The 19,004-nt window shown below is 41.1% G+C and overlaps 1 protein-coding gene across 2 annotated transcripts in view; it reads left to right on the forward strand.

The window, feature by feature from the left end:
- The window catches only part of LOC137431462 (integrin beta-5), a 96,259-nt gene that overhangs the window by 25,736 nt on the left and 51,519 nt on the right, over window positions 1–19,004 (forward strand). For both annotated transcript variants that reach the window (XM_068122806.2, XM_068122807.2), the window contains 3 exons: window positions 4,808–4,905; window positions 9,909–10,116; window positions 12,046–12,295. In XM_068122806.2, the coding sequence (XP_067978907.2) occupies window positions 4,808–4,905; window positions 9,909–10,116; window positions 12,046–12,295 (556 nt within the window). The remainder of the gene's footprint in view (window positions 1–4,807; window positions 4,906–9,908; window positions 10,117–12,045; window positions 12,296–19,004) is intronic.

Consider the following 19,004-nt stretch of genomic DNA (forward strand, 5'->3'; position numbering starts at 1 on the left):
GATGCCAAGAGAACGCTACCTGCCCGAATGCATAGTGCTAACTGTAAAGTTCTGTGGAGGAGGAATAATGGTCTGGGGCTGTTTTTAATGGTTCGGGCTAGGCCCCTTAGTTCCAGTGAAGGGAAATCTTAACGCTACATCATATAATGACATTCGAGACGATTGTGTGCTTCTAACTTTGTGGCAACAGTTTGGGGTAGGCCCTTTCTTGTTTCAGCAAGGTAATGCCCCCGTGCACCAAGTGAAGTCCATACAGAAATGGTTTGTCGAGATCGGTATGGAAGAACTTGACTGGCTTGCACAGAGCTCTGACCTCAACCCCATGGAACACCTTTGGGATGTATTGGAACGCCGACTGCGAACCAGGCCTAATCGCCCAACATCAGTGCCAGACCTCAATAATGCTCTTGTGGCTGGATGGAAGCAAATCCCCGCAGCAATGTTCCAACATCTAGTCTAGTGGAAAGCCTTCCCAGAAGAATGGAGGCTGTTATATCAGCAAACGGAGGACCAACTCCATATTATTGCCCATAATTTTGGAATGAGATGTTCGACGAGCACTATGGGTGTGATGTGTGGGTGTCCACATACTTTTGGCCATGTAGTGTACTGATGAAGCTATTATAACAGTATTCAGGATGGACTTTTTCGATTTGTTTTTCTCGACTGTTTTGGGTCAGGGAACCTCTACGATCTCAAAGATGGATTTTCAGTTTTCATGTGTTTTGCATTATTTTATTTTTGGTTCACGAGTTATCAAGTGACCACTATATTCGTCATGTGTGTGTGTGTGTGTGTGTATGTGTGTGTGTGTGTGTGTGTGTGTGTGTGTGTGTGTGTGTGTGTGTGTGTGTGTGTGTGTGTCTGTCCGCAGCATAACTACCCGATGATATCATCCGATCTTGATGAAACTTGGGTGGGAGGTTGATATCATGATCTATTTGTGTCCTGCCTAGAGTGGGCGTATGGCGCCCATTGTGGGCGGAGCCACGCTCGAAAAAGATGTCTTTTTAGGGGGTAATCGAGTTCAAGCAACATCTTCTCCGAGGGGTTTGGTGGAATCTGACAGGAGTTTCGATATTTGGTTAGGCCAATGTCATGTGTCTAGCCCCACGGAGCTCGATTTTTCATTTTTTTTTTTTCATTTTTAAAATTTATTTATTTATTAATTTATTTATTTTCATTTCATTTTTCACCGAAGTTTCGGTATTGTGTAGCTAACTAACCTCATAACTGATTATACATTATTTTCTATCTCATTTAAAGGTCAGTAACCTTCGTTTTGACATTTCCGGGCCTGGCCTGTCCGGGCCTGTTTCGGTTACCGTCCGTCCTTTGTCATTGAATACCGCTCGCTCGTGAACCATCGTCGTCTCCTGACTTGTATCATTTAATTTTGTTTTCATAATTACCTTCACCACCAAAGATGGATGGAGGTTATGTTTTCGCCGCTGTTGCTTGTCTGTCTGTCTGAGCAGGTTATCTCAAAAAGTTGTGGACAGATTATTACAAAAATTGGTGGACAGGTTTGGTGTTTGACAAGGACAAATTGATTAGATTTTGGTGAATATACAAATATGGATTCGGATACGAGAATTTTTAAATTTCTAAGTGATTCTTCACCATTGAGTGATAGGGCCAAAAACGATATATAGCACGACATTTCAAAAAGTTGTGGATGACTAATGGCAAAAGTTGGTGGATGAGTTGATTATGTGACAAGAACAAGGTGATTTGCTTTTCGTTCAGGTCCAGATCCAGATTTGACCTATCAGTGGGATACAAAACGTAAACTGTTCAGCCAGGCTGAGGTATGTGCTCTACCGAGTGCCATGCTAGTTTATGTATACCGTATGACGTCCCTAAAACAGGAAGATCCTGTTTGGAATGTTATTCAATTTAGTTTGACTGTAAACTCCTCAAACCCCACTTTCAATCAATAAAACAATATACACGAGTTAAGGAGCAAAATCATGGCTCAAGGTAACGTATGGATTAAAATATAGCGTTAACTGTATTAATAAAAGTTATAACTATTATAAAAATGCAGAAAACAAACTTTTTTTAAAATCATGAGTTTTTGTGTTTGGCCACGGACTTACTAACTGGAAGTTTACCTTCTGGGTGTAAACAGAAATGTCCAGAACGTGACCGATTAATAGTTCCCACGATAGCAAGGATCCCACGGTCATTGCTTGTTGATTCATGCGATGGATGCTGTATGACAGAAATTGCAGTCCCATGAAATGAGTCATGAGCTGTTGTGGAACTCGGGTTGTTGTCTATGTGGTATCTAGAGCCCCAGTAGTGAAAAGACCAGTTCACATTTTTAATGGGCACACCACATTTTCTGCCCCAAATTCTCCCGAAAAGAACAAACTTCGTTGTCGTGATCACATGCCTTGCTCATTGCACTTCCAAGATGCTCCTCAAACTTGAGAAGAATATCACGAACCTCTGTATGTGTCATTACATCAGGAAACGCTGCCAGTAATTTGACTTTCAGGTTCTTCCTGTGAAGTCGGTTGTCATTGTTGACACCCAACTGCACCAGTCGAGTCTGATATAGACCTGCCAGATCTAGTAACTTGAAAACACGACAAATATCTTCTTCCTCACGGTAGTCCTCCATATATGCCACTCATTCCACAAACATGATGCCATGTAGACGAGTATCTGGCCTTTCACTAATACTGCTTTTATCAGCCCTTAATGCCATGTTGTGTATGGTTGAGGGACAATTGGCATGATAATTTGCCTCTAGGACTGTCATGCCTTTTTGGGATAACTTCATGATAAATTTCATATCTTGCAGCTGAAATGCACATTTACAGACAAGCTAGCTGGTCCACATCAGAAATCGTGATTTCCTTCTGGTTTTTCACAAAAGAAACAAGTGGTTTCCATCTGTCTCCCATGCCTTGGGATTCTTGTGTGGACTCTTCCCGTTCCGTCTTTATAGCCCACTTCAGCTTCATATTGTTGAACTTTAGGCAACAAGATTTGTGCCAAACAGACACCGATTTAGCCATCAGTGTCTGTTTAATCGGGAGGGGGAGGGAGTGATTATACCATAATCAAGCCATTCAATGTCCACAGACATGGCCATGCATCCAAGTTCCTTGAATTTATACAGATTGTCCATGAAAGACTTATACCCACTTCCAACATCTTCTTTGGATAACTTTTCTTAACACTGCAAAGGCTCCCCAGTGTCTTCCTGGAACAACAAATAAAGCTCCTATTAAGCAGATGCAACTGGGTTGTTTAGATGTATCTGTTGTTGAGAAAGAACCACCTTTAGAGGCCATTTTTCCCCGCAGAACAGGGGTTGGCCTTTTTTGGGCACCGTGGTCCCCTTTTTGAAGCAATGTTTCATGGCCGGATGAAATGGCCGGCCCTTCCTGCCGCCAACCCTGTTGGTCGCCTTTTGAGAAACAAGAATATTGTGTCTGCCTAAAAATTGCAACATTGGTCATGGGTAAAGCATTCTAAGAGGATGAGGTCTGACCTACTAATCATACCAAGCCTTTCACTGGATATTCTAGATGAGCGTTCCCCCATGGAAGATGCAGGAGAAAGGGGAAAAGCCAATGGCAGGGAGAAGGTAGATGGAGACTGACAAACAAGGGATCCTTTTCCCTCGCGGTCCCCATGTGCTGTCTTTGTCTTTCCCTCGTGGTCCCCATGTACTGTCTTTGTCTTTCCCTCGCGGTCCCCATGTGCTGTTTTTGTCTTTCCCTCGCGGTCCCCATGTACTGTCTTTCCCTCGCGGTCCCCATGTACTGTCTTTGTCTTTCCCTCGCGGTCCCCATGTGCTGTTTTTGTCTTTCCCTCGCGGTCCCCATGTACTGTCTTTCCCTCGCAGTCCCCATGTGCTGTTTTTGTCTTTCCCTCGTGGTCCCCATGTACTGTCTTTGTCTTTCCCTCGCGGTCCCTATGTGCTGTCTTTGTCTTTCCCTCGCGGTCCCCATGTGCTGTTTTTGTCTTTCCCTCGCGGTCCCCATGTACTGTCTTTCCCTCGCGGTCCCCATGTACTGTCTTTGTCTTTCCCTCGCGGTTGTCAGCTCTTTCACGAGCCTCGATTCAGTATAGAAAAAAAAAAAAAAAAAGAAAAAAAAAAAAGGTAACAATGAGGGTTAGGGAGAACGCAAGGGGTGGACAACATGGATACATAAGCAAAATTTTGAGAGGGTTGGGGGATGGTTTAATGGGTGTAGAAAATATCATGGCTTTGTATGGGGGATGACTTGCTCCCAATTCCTTTGTCTCTTAAATCAACTGTATAGAAACCACAATTACACTCAATCCGTAGCTTGGATATTTTTATCCAAGCTATGGAAAAATAGTTTGGTTGTGAAGGGCTTTTTAAGGTGGTGTAGCGACAGGGGGTGGGGGAGATGATAGTGGCAGACGTCATTTGAAAGTCACAGAAATTCTTCATAGTATCTCCTTGTGTTATGTCATTCAAGATGTCTCAAAGTAAACTTAAAAGTACATTTCCTGATTCTATGGAACAATTCGTATGGTCATTAAACAATAAAACACCCTGAAATAGTTATTTACTAACAAGGTTATTATGGGTTCAAATGACCCCTGTAAATTCTACCATTGGTGTGTTTGTGGTGTTGACTCCATGTGTAACATTGATCATAATGGTTCAAACTGTAAGTGTGCCAAATATGGTGCTTTTAACACAAAATGCACAATTATTTCAAATGAAGAGTTTAGCTCCTGGACTATTTGAATTTTGCAATTACTCATGTCTGCTTGTGTGACACATGCGTGTTTTGTGCTCATTCTCCAGGGTCCAGGCCCAGTAGCAACCCATGCATTGCGGATCAAGTTTCCTCCTGCCAAGAGTGTGTTCTTCTGCATCCCAGCTGTGCATGGTGTGCACACAAGGTCCGTCCATAAATACACAGCTATAGCAATGGGCCTAAATCAATTTGATATCATTGTCAAAATGTCAAGTTCTTCATCTGTCACGTTCTGGACATTTCTGTTTACACCCAGAAGGTAAACTTCCAGTTAGTAAGTCCGTGGCCTAACACAAAAAGTCATGAAATGATTTTTTTTAAAGTTTGTTTTCTGCATTTTTATAATAATTTTAACTTTTATTAATACAGTTAACGCTATATTTTAATCCATACGTTATCTTGAGCCATGATTTTGCTCCTTAACTCATGTATATTATTTTATTGATTGAAAGTGGGTATTGAGGAGTATCTTCTCTGCCCCGAAGCAAAGTTGGTCTCGTCAATAACTCTAAGTATATTTTATACAAATTAATTAATGAGTATACTGTATTTCAACACTTCATGATTAAGACACAGCTATAATATGGTCCACTATACCTATACCTGTGCCACATTACCAGCAATATCACAAATATACAAGCAATCACAAACAGGTAATTTTTCCAGCGTATCAGTCCACAATGGCTTACTCATTTTTGGATTTCACCTTTCGGCTTTCAATCCACAGAATCGATAAATACAGACCGGCCAACCCAGTTGATATCCCCGTCCAAAGAAAGCATTCTCCTCGAAAATTGGAAACAACCATTTAATTTTATGGCGTTACGGACCTTCATAGTATGTGCCAGAGTCAATGATCATTTTGGGTTTTAATAAAGTAGTCCCTTTGAGATCATAAAATAGTCCCATATAAAAAGAGGGGAAACGTCCCTGGGCTCACCGGGTAGAACCAGGGGACCACTGGTAGGCATGGATGACCCACAAAATATGTAACGGCGAAGAAAGCAAATACCTATTTTTGGGGGAAAACCCCTGATTTTTATGGCTCCGCCCCCAAAGGTGGCCGGAGGCATTATGTTTTCAGGTTGTCCGTTCGTACATCCGTACGTCCGTCCGTACGGGCTAAACCTCGTTTTCTCAGCAACCACAGGTCCGATTGAGACGAAACTTTCAGGGTAGGAGTGACACCCATGCAGAATGTTTCTATGATAATTGTGATGACATAGGTCACGTGGTATGGCAGCCATCTTGGATTAAATGCAAATAATTAAAAAAATTATTTGTCGGAAACTGCTGAATGGAAAAATTTGAAACTTGGCACATTGTCAAGTACTCCCAATGGGGAACAAAAGCATGAAAATGATGACATCATAGGTGAAGTGGTATACCAGCCAAAAATGTTTTAATCGAATTCCTTATCCTAAAAATCAGAAATTGCAGGCATATGTTTTATGACACATTTGTATTGAAACATTAAATTTATGACATCATAGGTCACATGGTTTGGCAGCCATATTGGATTTAACCTAAAACCCTAAAAAAACATCTTCCCCCAAACCACCAAATCAATTGACTCAAAATGTTACGTGTGTCATTGACTAACACGGCGATTAAAAGATGACCACAAAAACGTCATTGGTCACATGGTGTGCCAGCCATATTGGATTGAAGGAAAATATTAAATAATTATATCTCTGAAACCCCTTGCCCTATCGATGCGAAATTTTACAAATATCATCTAACACCATTGTTGTATATAGTTTGAAAATGATGATGTCGGTCACATGGTTTGGCAGCCATCTTGGATAGAAAAATGAACCTTATCCGATCAACACAAAACTTCACAAATGTGATCATCTACCCATACATATGCAGTGTGCACATTTTTTAAGGTCATATGTCACGTGGTGTGGTAGCCATATTAGCTTGAAAGCCGATAATTTTAAAAAATCGCTTCTCTGAAACCGCTTCTCAGATCAATGTGAAACCCGTCATGGCTGGTGAAAATGTGATACTTGAAAACAGCTGAAGGGATTTAAATCAAACGTGTTTATTTTTAGGACAGTGAACGAGGGCATCTAACCATTGTGGGACTATGCGGAGGCATATTGGCGACACAGTCGCATTGCTATAGTTTTTAATGCAGTGAACACCTTTAGTACATTACAGTTGATGAAGGTTATGGTCAAATTTTATCGAAATTGTGTGTGTAGTTTTAGAGAAGAAGATTCCAGTGTTTAGATACGAGAGCTAAAATGGTAACAGCCAAAACCCTTCTCCTCGACTAGTCAATGCTCTGAATGTAGTCTGGGCTAGCCCATATTATAGCCCTGGTATATTGCTGGCCAGGCCATTTTGTACCTTGAGCTAGGCTAGCAAATAGTATAACCACTCCCCCTATCTACCCGGGGTATAATCTGGGTTATAGCCCAAGCTATACCGAGGTATAAACGAGTCAGGGAGAAAGTGTTACACTGGATACATGTTGATAGTGAGAAAGAATTTATACTCAGACCTGAATTCCTCCAGTTATGCCATTGACATCCTATATCTACCATCCTATATCTCCCCTATATCTACCAATGTCAGTTTGTGTGTTTGTACAAATGTCTGTCCCCCTTCATAAGGGTAGGTTTTAAAGGCCAATCTTTTAACATAAATGTGTGTTCACTACGGTCTATTTTTGAGGAGAAAAAAACTTGAAAAACATTTTCCATAAAAGAGTATTTATGTCTCTTTTATTGGAATTGTAGACGGTAGCTTGCCAACCGAGCCTCAAGGGCAGTGTACAAAAGCATTTTTTTTTTAAATAACAATAAATCAAGGTGCAGGGATCTGAAATTTCCTGCAGGTGATGTGTAACACCCACAGAGTGAAATGAGTATTCATTTACGTCTGTATGATGTCTAATTATATCATATATCAAAAATCATATCAAAAATCATTTTCGCTCTTTCACGAGCCTCGATCTTGTATGCAAAAAAAAAAAAAAAAAAAAAAATACGTATGATGTCCACTTTTTTGAAATACCGACTTCTTTCATGGATGTCCGAGCAGTGTCCATGTGTTTTTTACCACTTCCATCCACCCCCCCCCCCCCCTTCCCATGCCCCGTCCCCCCAAGCCCTCTCCCTCCCACAGATCTCCCGATGTCCCTGCTCTCTACTGTTGTACTTGTGTGCTTCTCTCTCTCTCGCCATCTTGTCTCACACTCCCTTTATCATATGTTTTATGTGTCAGTTTGTTTTTATATGATTAATGTTAGCTCTTACACAAGCCTCGATCTTGTACACACACACAAAAAAAATTAAGAAGATGTAAGCAAGCACACTGAACACTAGTCCGAGGCTTCAGACTTTGGCACGCTCACGAGGCTGCATTGTCTAACAAACTGTTCCAGCCCGTCATATTTGGCTTTTTACTAGTTGATAATAAAACATGTATTGTACACTACTGGTCAAAAGTTTTAGAACACCTAAATTTTTCCAGTTTTTATTGAAATTTACGCAGTGTAATGTCTCAATGTACTCTGAAATTAAGCATAGAACAAATAAACAATTGGAGATAAAAAATAAATCATACAATCATTTTGTTTCACAAAATTTTATTTAAATTTTGACTCAGCAAAGTCGCCACCTTTTGCAGATATAACCGCCGAACACACTCGTGGCATTCTTTCTACAATGGAAATCAAATATTGTTCGGGAAGTTCTTCCCAACACTGTTACAGAAGTTCCCACAAATGTGTTGCACTTGTAGGTTGCTTTGCTTTCACCCTTCTGTCCAATTCATCCCAAACCAGCTCGATGGTGTTTAAGTCTGGAGACTGTGCTGGCCATTCCATGATTTGAAGCCGACCGTCTTGTTCTTTTCCTCAAAGGTAGTTTTGACATAGCCTGGAGGTGTGTTTAGGGTCATTATCTTGCTGTAGGATGAACCCCTGACCAACTAGGCGTATACCAGAGGGTATTACATGGCGCTGCAAAATGCTGTGGTAGCCCTTTTGGTTCAGGGTTCCAGTCACTCTGTGCAAGTCGCCGACTCTGGATCCAGCAAAAGAGCCCCAGACCATCACGCTTCCTCCTCCATGTTTGACAGTTGGTGTCACACACTGAGGAACCATCATTTCACCTACTCGATGGCGTATAAAAACCCTGCGTGATGAACCAAGATTTCAAATTTTGATTCATCGGTCCATAAGACCTTCTTCCAGTCTTCAGTAGTCCACTGGCGGTGCTTCATGGCCCAGGCAAGCCTCTTTTTCTTATTTTGCCATCTTAGCAATGGCTTTCTTACTGCCACTCGACCTGTCAAACCTGCAGCTGGAAGTCTTCTCTTCACAGTTTAAACTGAGGCTTGCTTACTTCGACCAGTGTTAAGCTGTGCTTGAAGCTGTTGTCCTGTGAGCCGCCTATCACGCAAGCTGTTGACTCTCAGAAACTTGTCTTCTGATTCTGTTGTGGCTTTGGGTCTGCCAGACCTCTTCCTCTCAGAGTTTCCTCCAGTTTCCAATATACTACTTCCTGCAGTGCAATTTTGTCCAAATAATGCTTCAGAGGTTGTAATAACAGTCTGTTCCAATACTGCTTTTATGGACAGGGGGTTTGTAATCAAGTAATCAGCAGAGGTTAGGACACCTGTAGGAATTGTTTGCATCAACCTTCAAGGCTTAATTTACTTACATTGCTGCAGAACAGCTGTAAGTTGTTAACCCATTACTTGTTCCCTGAAGAAGGCCTTTTTTTACAATATAACTGTGCAATTTACATTATTTTCCCGTTTTTGCCAACCTAAACATTTTTTTAACCTCGAGCAGTTTACTGCTTACCTTTGTACCATTTCAGCTTATTCACTGGACATTAAACTGCGTAAATCTCAATAAAAACTGGAAAAATTGAGGTGTTCTAAAACTTTTGACCAGTAGTGTAGTTTAATTCTAGCACAATGTTGGACCTCCATGACAAACACTGTTCTTTGGAAATCCCTAACATCCCATGCACAAGCAATGACAGTGGTGGCGACATCAAAGCAGCGAAGAAAAGATGGAGGATGAAGACAACCAATAGTACCTTTGGAGGGAATTTAATTTGCTTTACTTTCTGCAACAGCAAGAATATATAGTATCTGTTTTTATTCGTGTCCACACAGACATTTTCCAAATATCGCTGCAATCTGCCAGAGCAGCTGCTCCAGCAAGGATGTCCTCCTAATGATGTGGCGGCTCCACAAAGTGTGGTCTCCTTGCTGCAGGCAGTACCACACAATCACTGGCAACATGGGTGGTCTCCACGTGGAAATGGAATCGACAACCTCACTCAGCTATCTCCACAACACATTGCATTAACTCTACGTCCAGGTGCCTTTCAATTGTATCAACATGTCAGATTAAAAAAAAAAAAAAATGAATGGTGCAGTGGATGATCAGGAGACAGTCATGCTTGTGAATGCTTGGAAATGTGGTGGATTGAGAATAGATGGTCTTTCAGATGAGGGTCTGCTCTTATAGCATTAATTAATTAATCAATGTCACACCTATATCCACTCTCCACCACCCCAATTAATATTTGATGTTGTTGTGTCAACCATTGTGAGACTGTATAAATACACTGTGCCTGCTCTAATCTGCAGGACCACTTCTTCAGTGGCATGATGTAACTAACTGAATGATGATGCAACCAATTGAATGAATTAATCATTGAAACAAATACATTGCTCATCTTTCCAATTATCAGCAGATAATGAATGTCAGTACTACATCACAGTCAGTGGAAGGACCTCGCTGTTGTTCAGAATTGTTGACACGTACATTTGAACTCAGAACTGGATAATCTGTTCATTTCATCTGGTGAATGGAAAACTGACTAGCTTTTGTGAAGGCTGAACATGAAATAGTCTGTCTACATCTGCAGACAATTAGTACAGCGGATGGAATTAGCAAAACATTGACTGACGTATGCTACCTCTGTGGAAAGCAAGAAGTTGAAGTTTTGGGCATTAACCCTTTCTGAGAGAGAGAGAGAGAGAGAGAGGAGAGAGAGGAGAGGGGAGAGAGGAGAGAGGAGAGAGAGGAGAGAGGAGAGAGGAGAGAGGAGAGAGGAGAGAGGAGAGAGGAGAGAGAGGAGAGAGAGGAGAGAGGAGAGACGAGAAAAATTTGATGGAAGGTGGGAGTGAGTCAGAGGTGCATGCATCAAAGGCATGCTAGGGATCAGAATGTACTTGTGTTGCGAATGACATGTTTAGACAAAAAAAAACAAGGGTCAAGGTTCAGGGGTTAAAGGTCAAGCGAACTGGACTCAAGAAGGGGAAAATGATAGAGAAATGAACTAGAATCAAAAGAGGGAACACACAAATGATGATAAATAAATAGCTAAACTGGAGCACCAAAAAGAAGGAAAGATAAAAGTAGAGAGGAAAAACAGGAGAGAGGGGGGCGAGGGGGGGAGATTGCCCACTGAAACATCAGATCCCTACTCGTCCCTTATTTACTGACCGATTGCTCTGAAATGCGATACAGTGCGTGTACTCAATGGTCCGCAGGATCGCCCAGCCTTATATTTTTCGATTTCGGATCAGGGGGTGGGGAGGGGCTCCCAGCAGGGTTGCCCCAAATCTCTACCTGTAACTTTTGACCTCAAGAGATGACAGTCAGCCCACTCGGGATGATGCTCAATGCTCGGGATCATGCTCAAGAGAGACCAGGTCATGCTCAAGCTCTCCTGCTTCTCCACTTCACTCTAATATTTGTTTTCTCTCCTTTTTGGTCGTTTTAGTTTTAGTTTTTTTTTTTTTACTTGTTTATCGTCTCTTTTCTCTCTCTCTCCTTTTCAATTCCCTGATATCATTCCTCTTTCCCCCAGTCCTGGTCCATTTGACTTTTGACTCTTTAACCTTGACCCTCCTTTTTGTGAGGTATAAGTTATTCCCACCCCTATGACAATCCCAATCTCTGTCATGCCTCTGATGCCTACATCAAGCTTTCCCCCTATCCCATCTCTCTCCTTTGCTCCAATGAAGGGTTAATGTCTGAAACGTGAGCTTCTCTTTGTTTCCCATGGTGGTCAGCATACTTCCATCAACATTCTGTTGATCCCATCCATATAATATCTGTTTCTCAGGAGTATTGTTTTATGTCCAGTAAAATATACAAAGGCAGATTACACATTGATAAAATTATTAACTGCTATTAAAGGGATCACTGGTTTATCACTGGTTTATCACTGGTTTATCACTGGTTTATCTCAAAACATCTTGAGCTTAAGTGATTTGCACGCTGAATCTTTTTCAGGGCAGAAGGTGCGATTCCCCATCTCTGTTCGTCAGGCAGAGGACTATCCTGTGGACTTGTACTACCTTATGGACTTGTCTTTATCCATGCATAATGATTTGCACACTATACGAGATCTGGGCCCAGTCCTAGCAGATCAGATGGCAAAATTGACCAGCAACTTCCGTCTTGGATTTGGTTCTTTCGTCGATAAATTGGTGTCTCCGTTCATCAATGTGGGTGAGCGCTACCAGGAAAACCCCTGCACAGAGTGAGTCCCAGCACCCAACTGCTTTTGTATCATAGTTAACTCTCCATTTGTATATTAGAAACAGATTTGATCAAGTTGTGTGCAAACCATTTTGTGGGGCAGCAGCATAACTCCACATAGTACCTTTGAAGAAAATACATATGATAAGATAGACACAACAGGATAAGGCAATTGATAGATCCAACATGCTCCAAAACTATAATTTTAGGTTGTGCATGAAGTCACGTGCCTGCAAGTTTTTAAAAAGGAGTCGGAAAAAATGGTACCTTTCATTCATCTTTTTTGTATGTACATGGTCTAAGTTTGTAGAAGAGCTGGAGCAGATTCTAAGGGAGCCGAATGGAAAGGGGGGAAACACCAACAGCAAAGTAGAAGCGAGTGTGAGATCAAGGAGAGGAGGAGGAGGAGGACACATGGGGGTGAACAAGCTGAATTAAACACAGCAACAAGAGGAATGGGAATATGGGGATGAAGCAGAAAAGGAACAAACCAACCAACTTCTACTCTGCTGTTGCTTGCATAAGATAATTGTTGATAATTCCGATGAAGCAATGCTCCAAGGTTACAAGCAAAGTCGATGACAATTGCTTTCATACCCATCAGCACCCTGAAACTTCAGTCGTAACTTCCTGGAAAGCTTAGTGAAATTTCATCAGAAGTTTTGGACAAATTCTCAATTTTCAAACAGTTTGGCACCACCATTGTAGGAGGTGAACGGGGCTTTTTATTTACAAGGGGCAATGCTCACGGAAGAGCTCGATATAACTAACAGTGTGACAAACATCAAAGGAATTAGTCAGGTTCACTATGTTTTTTCGTTCAAAATTTTGGTAGATTAGCAAAACTATACATTTTTGGAATATTCAGAGCATGAAGAATCCAAAAATTAATGTTTACATTTGCGTAGACACCTTTGCGAAAATGACACTCAGGATAGTGATGAAGATCTGTAAGAGCATATTCCTGAACGGTATTAGACCTCGTAGATCCTGTGTATAGGACTTATAGTTCAATCTGAGACTAACAAGGCTGCTTTCCTGCTTTATAAACCCATACCTATAACTATAACTTCAAAGGACTTGCAATATCATGTATTATGTAATACAGTTATATCACAAATATAAAGACAATGGTTTTTAATTACCTTTATTTGTTGCTTTTCTATAATTCCGAGCACTATTTTGAGGCCTTTATTGGATTCCTTGACCCAGAAAACATAGGATTAGCATATGTAATTAAGTTTCTAGGTTGACTAGAAGCCGAGATAGCGCAAAATATGTATTTTATGGTGGCCATTTTGAAAATCCAAAATCTTTGTCTGTGCAAATGCCAACATTGATTTTCGGATTCTCCATGCTCTGATGATTCCAAAAATGTATGGGTTTGCTAATCTCCCAAATTTTTGAACGAAATTATATTTGTTAACATGGTGAACCTGACTAAATCAACGAACAGGAAAAGAGGGAGGTCAGGGAGGAGGGGAGGAAACTGAATCTAGCAAGTAAAATGTTTGAGTTAGGAAAGCATAATGGGGTAATAAAGATCATCGGTCAGAATTGTGGATGAGGAGAGATGGTGAAAATTCCGCGGGAGTGCGGAGGGGTGTGAGGGGCTTTGGGAGCAAGACAGAACAGCTACAGGAGAGTGGTTGTATGGACACTGGACAGGGCAAGCGAGGAATAAAAGAGTTGTGCGCAGTAGGTCTGGATTTTGGGAGTTTAACTACAAGGGGATTACTGGAAGAATGTGTGCATCCTGCAGTTGCTGTGGAGGCTCGGAAAACATACAGCAGAGAGAGAGAGCGATATCAGAAAATAGCTGCCAGTAGAAAACAGAGAGACCACCGACCTGCCTACGATGTGAGAGCAACAAGACCTTGTGCTTCGGCCTCATAACTGGATTCCAATCATTTTGAGAGCGTTAGATACAAAGAATCCAAAAGAGACAGATGTGATGCTGGAGCAACACCCATAACAGAGTGCAGTACTCCATTGAGCTATGGACAAAGGCCTTTGTTATCTATGAGTAGCTCTGATTATCCAAGGAAAGACTTGGATTGATGGAGGATACCCAGTCTCTGCCTGGCTTTGAAGGCCAGCATTACTATGTAGTTGGTTCAGAAAAGGTTCTGGCTGACGGTAAGGCCGAGAAGAAGATTTCCCTTGCATGGCTTAACTAAAATCTCAGAAGTATGAATTCTCTCCATTCAGTCTATGCGATATCTTTACCCCAACCTCAGAACCCTACAGCACATGTTCATGATGGTGAGTTCGATTCCTCTCTTCCCCCAACTAAGTTGTCATACTTAGTGAGATACGCAATTAATTGATGTGGAAGGCAGATGCAGGAAGGGAGAGAAGGGAAGTAGTAGTATATAAGGTACATGGTGGGTAAGGCATGCATCAAAGCAGTCGTACATTGACACACGCACCCTACTACTTGCTTACTTGCAAGCCATTTACATCCTTTTATTCCTTAGTTCTCTGCGCTCTTATCATCCAGTTCACTCTTAAAGTGATCTACTATTTTTCCTGGAAAATTCACAAGTAGCAATCAATTGCTGTGTTAAAAGGTGTCTTATCTACTGTATGTTGACGCACTGATTTATCTTTATCATCAAGCTGTGCCCCCTTATTCTGGCATTAAGCACAACCTCAATAATATGATTGCAAATACTTTGTCCCCTTTATTATCTCAATTACCTTTCTCAGATTACTCCACAACTTTCCCTTCTGAAATATAAACAGCTGTTTTATCGCCATTAAAAAAAAAAATCAATGGTAGTCAAACACAAATGCTTTACTGACAAGTCGCTAATTAACAAAAGGATAGAAGACCAAAGAATGAATGATCGTTTTAAGGTCATTTTCCCCGCTAGAGCAGGGGTTAGCCTTGCGGGCCCCATGACAATCATGGTTCCCTGTTTGAGGCAATGTTGTTGTTTTTTTTTGTTGTTGTTTTTTTTGTTGTTGTTTTTTTTTAGAAGAGTAATCAATTTTTTTTTAGAAGACCAAAGAGTAATCAAAAATATACAAAACAAGTTTAAAACATCAAGAAGACTGTTCTTTACACCTTTGGCATAAATATACCTCGAGATGCAACACGGAAATGATGGGCCAAATGCCCTCATTTCGTTGTTCAAGGCAGTGACCACTCGTTACACTCAGCGTAGTCTCGCGGAGAATGCGGACCCTTTATATATCAATTTCCATTCTGCATACAGAATATACATATTTATATACAACTGGTTTGATTCCATATGGCCCAACAGAGCATCCCAGCTAACACAATAATGTTGTTACAACATCATAAAAACATTATGCCAAACATTGTGAAAACGTTATTGAAAGAAGTTTTTTAAACATTTTAAAAGCGTTATTATATTACACATTAACAATCATAAATTTGAGAATGTTTTAAAAACGTTTTAAGCATACAATGATGTTTCTAAAACCACACAAAATAATGTTTTCTTCATATTTGGCTACAACCTTTTTCGAATATGAAAATGTTTTGCATAGTCCAAGCCAAGCTCTGCCCCTCACCCCACCGAGGAGGGCATCCTCCATACGATGCTCGATTGCCCAATGCGCTGTTATTTCATGTTTTAACATCAACTTGATGGAGAAGTGAAAGTTTTATTGTGATGTTGACCTTCCGCGTCTGAAAATAATGCGGTACAGCAGTTTTCAAGGAAATTGGCACAGGGGTTTGAAAATGTATAACGAACAAACAAACTCATCTTGATGATCACAATTTTGCATTTTGTCACAACTCTTGTCAATCTTTTTAATGGTCACAATTAAACTAATCTTCTTGTGGGATTGGCTGGGGAACATTTCTGCCCAAGTCTTTTACAAATTGGAAGGTCAGGCCTGACGTTCATTGGAAGGCGACAGGAATTTGTAATTTGTTCAGGTTGCCGGCGATAACTCCCCCACTGTTTCCAAAGGACACCGTGGGATCTTTAACATCCAGCAGCTATTGCTGGCAGATGAGACACTCATTTGAATGTCGATCTGAACGACGACAAATTGATTGATGCAGCACTCATTTTGCAAAGCACCAATCTAACAGCTTATAGTGGGGTCGTTCAGGAATTGAACCAACGCTAGACGGCTCTAAAAGTAAGTGCACTTACCTTCGCATAATGCTGTCACACTCAATTTGGTGGCTGGTTGATCCATGGCTATTCACTCGAGCACTAGAGGAAGGCCTGCAATCAGGAACCTGTAGACAACTACGAAATACACCAATGTTTTATTTCTTGGAAGCCATGGTTGAAATTTCTGGCCTCGGCTATTAGCAGCTACTAACATAATTGTATACATATACTAGTGGGGTATGCTTACACATTGTGTAAGCAATAACAAACCTTGCTTCGGACGTAGGTACATAATAAATAGAAGCTTTATGATTATAGACAAGCATCACCGACCTGCTGCTAGATATCAATTTAGGTTTTAATTTTTTTTTTTTTAAGGGACACACTTACTGTTTTTATGTATTATTATTGTTTTTATGTATTTATTTCACAGTTCACATTTATAGAAATTACGATTTTCAAACGCTAGGTATCGATTGAGGTTTTTATTTCAGTTTACATTTATATAAATTACAATTTTCAAATGCTCAATATTAATTGTGGTTTTTTTACCGATGCGTTTACTGTTTTTATGTATTATTATTGTTTTTATGTATTTATTTCACAGTTTACATTTACAGAAATTACAATCTTCAAATGCTAGATATTGATTGAGGTTTTTATTTCAGTTTACATTTATAGAAATTACAATTTTCAAATGCTCAATATTGATTGTGGTTTTTTTTTTCCCGGATGCATTTACTGTTTTTATGTATTATTATTGTTTTTATGTGTTTATTTCACAGTTTACATTTACAGAAATTACAATGTTCAAATGTTAGATATTGATTGAGGTTCTTATTTCAGTTTACATTTATAGAAATACAATTTTCAAATGCTTGGTATCGATTGAGGTTTTTATTTCAGTTTACATTTATAGAAATTACAATTTTCAAATGCTCAATATTGATTGTGGTTTTTTTTTACAGATGCGTTTACTGTTTTTATGTATTTATTTCACTGTTTACATTTATAGAAATTACAATTTTCAAATGCTCAATATTGTTTGAGGTTGTTTTTTTATTAATGCGTTTACGGTTTTTTACATACATTTTTATTTACGGATGCTTTCCGACGGTTCTGGGATTTTAGCCAGTGTAACGGCTTGATGTCTGTCGGCACGCCAAATTTCAGCTTTCTACGACACCCGGAAGGTACCAAACATTAAAATCAGGAATTATCAGTCAGTCATTGGTTATAAAGAGCTATATATATTGTTACGGTTTTGAGATTTGTACAGTGAGCTCAATAAAGGTTAAAGGTTGCCCCCCTTAGATAGTCACACAAGCAAAATGTAGCCTCGTTTGTAGTGTAGTTATGTCTTAGTATGTGTGAGAGTAGGCCCCTTCCAGTGTTAATCCTGCGTTGTGTGAAGACAGGAGAATAGGTCCTACTTCAGCAAACCATCCTACCTCGGTAGGCGCAATCCATTTTGCTGCCCTTTGCTCGCTCACTAGTCGAGTTAACACAAGGTAGGCCTAGGAAGGAGGGGCTGGTGTTAAGGTCGGGGCGGGGCCGAGGCAGAGCGTCAGAGGCGATGACGGTAAGCATGAGCCACCAATCAGAGCTCCGAGGTGGTTGCATCAGAGGGCGTGGTGAGAAGAGTCTGGTGAGTTCCAGAAGGCTCGCGGGGCGGGGCTATATAACCCAATGCGCAAAGCCCTCGACAGGACTGGCAGAGGAGAGAGAGGACGTGCAGGAAGAGGACTTGCATCACTCGCACTGTACGAACTTTACTATCGCTAAACATACGTGGGCGCAGCCGGGGCGTTTATAACTTGCGCATTCCAGCCAAGCGAGTGAACGAAGCTGCGTAACCGCCCTTTGCCATAAAAGCCCTCCCTGCCGTTCGCCCCGATATATCGCCTGTGCTCGAGAGACGCGCTACGTGGCCTTGTCTTCGCCTGCTTGCCATCATCGCGGGACGTGCTGTGACCGAGGAGAGCCGGATGGGGCCGTTCCTGGACGACCAAGCCGGCACGTTTGGCCTGAACATCATCCTGCCCATCTGCAATCCCCGTGTGAGTGTGTCAGACGGGCCCGTTGTCTTTGGGAATTAAGAGTAAGATTGTATAAGGATTTCCCTGTGTCTCTTCGTCCTGAACTGTAAATACGTGTGGTAATAATTATTTAACCTATTTGTTCTTCCTTTCTTCTGAATTCGATCGTTCCCGTGATTTCTCCATTGACTAAGCGTGGCACGAATAAGATCGCTCCAATCGGGTTCCACTATCTATAACTGCGCAGATCACGTGTACGCAAACCGCTCGGCGTATTCCATCCACACGTGGTTCGTGCGAGGCTTGTTACCTCGCTTCCAGGGCAGCGCGAGTACTTAGGTACGAGCGAGAATTTGGTCCCGAAACCCTATTTTGCGCTGTCCGGAAGGGACGTAATAGGTCTCGGTTCACGCCAGGTCAGTAAAGACAAGGGGATTAATCCCCCCTTGATAAGGGGAGAAGGCCGGCGACAGAACCATAACAATATATATATATGATAAAAATGCATACTGTACATTCTAAGGAAAAAAGCAAGCAACATGTTATGGATATGTCATCAGGGGAA

The sequence above is a fragment of the Myxine glutinosa genome, chromosome 7 (genome assembly GCF_964187855.1).
Source record: "Myxine glutinosa chromosome 7, kmMyxGlut1.1, whole genome shotgun sequence".
Classification (NCBI taxonomy): Eukaryota; Metazoa; Chordata; class Myxini; order Myxiniformes; family Myxinidae; genus Myxine; species Myxine glutinosa.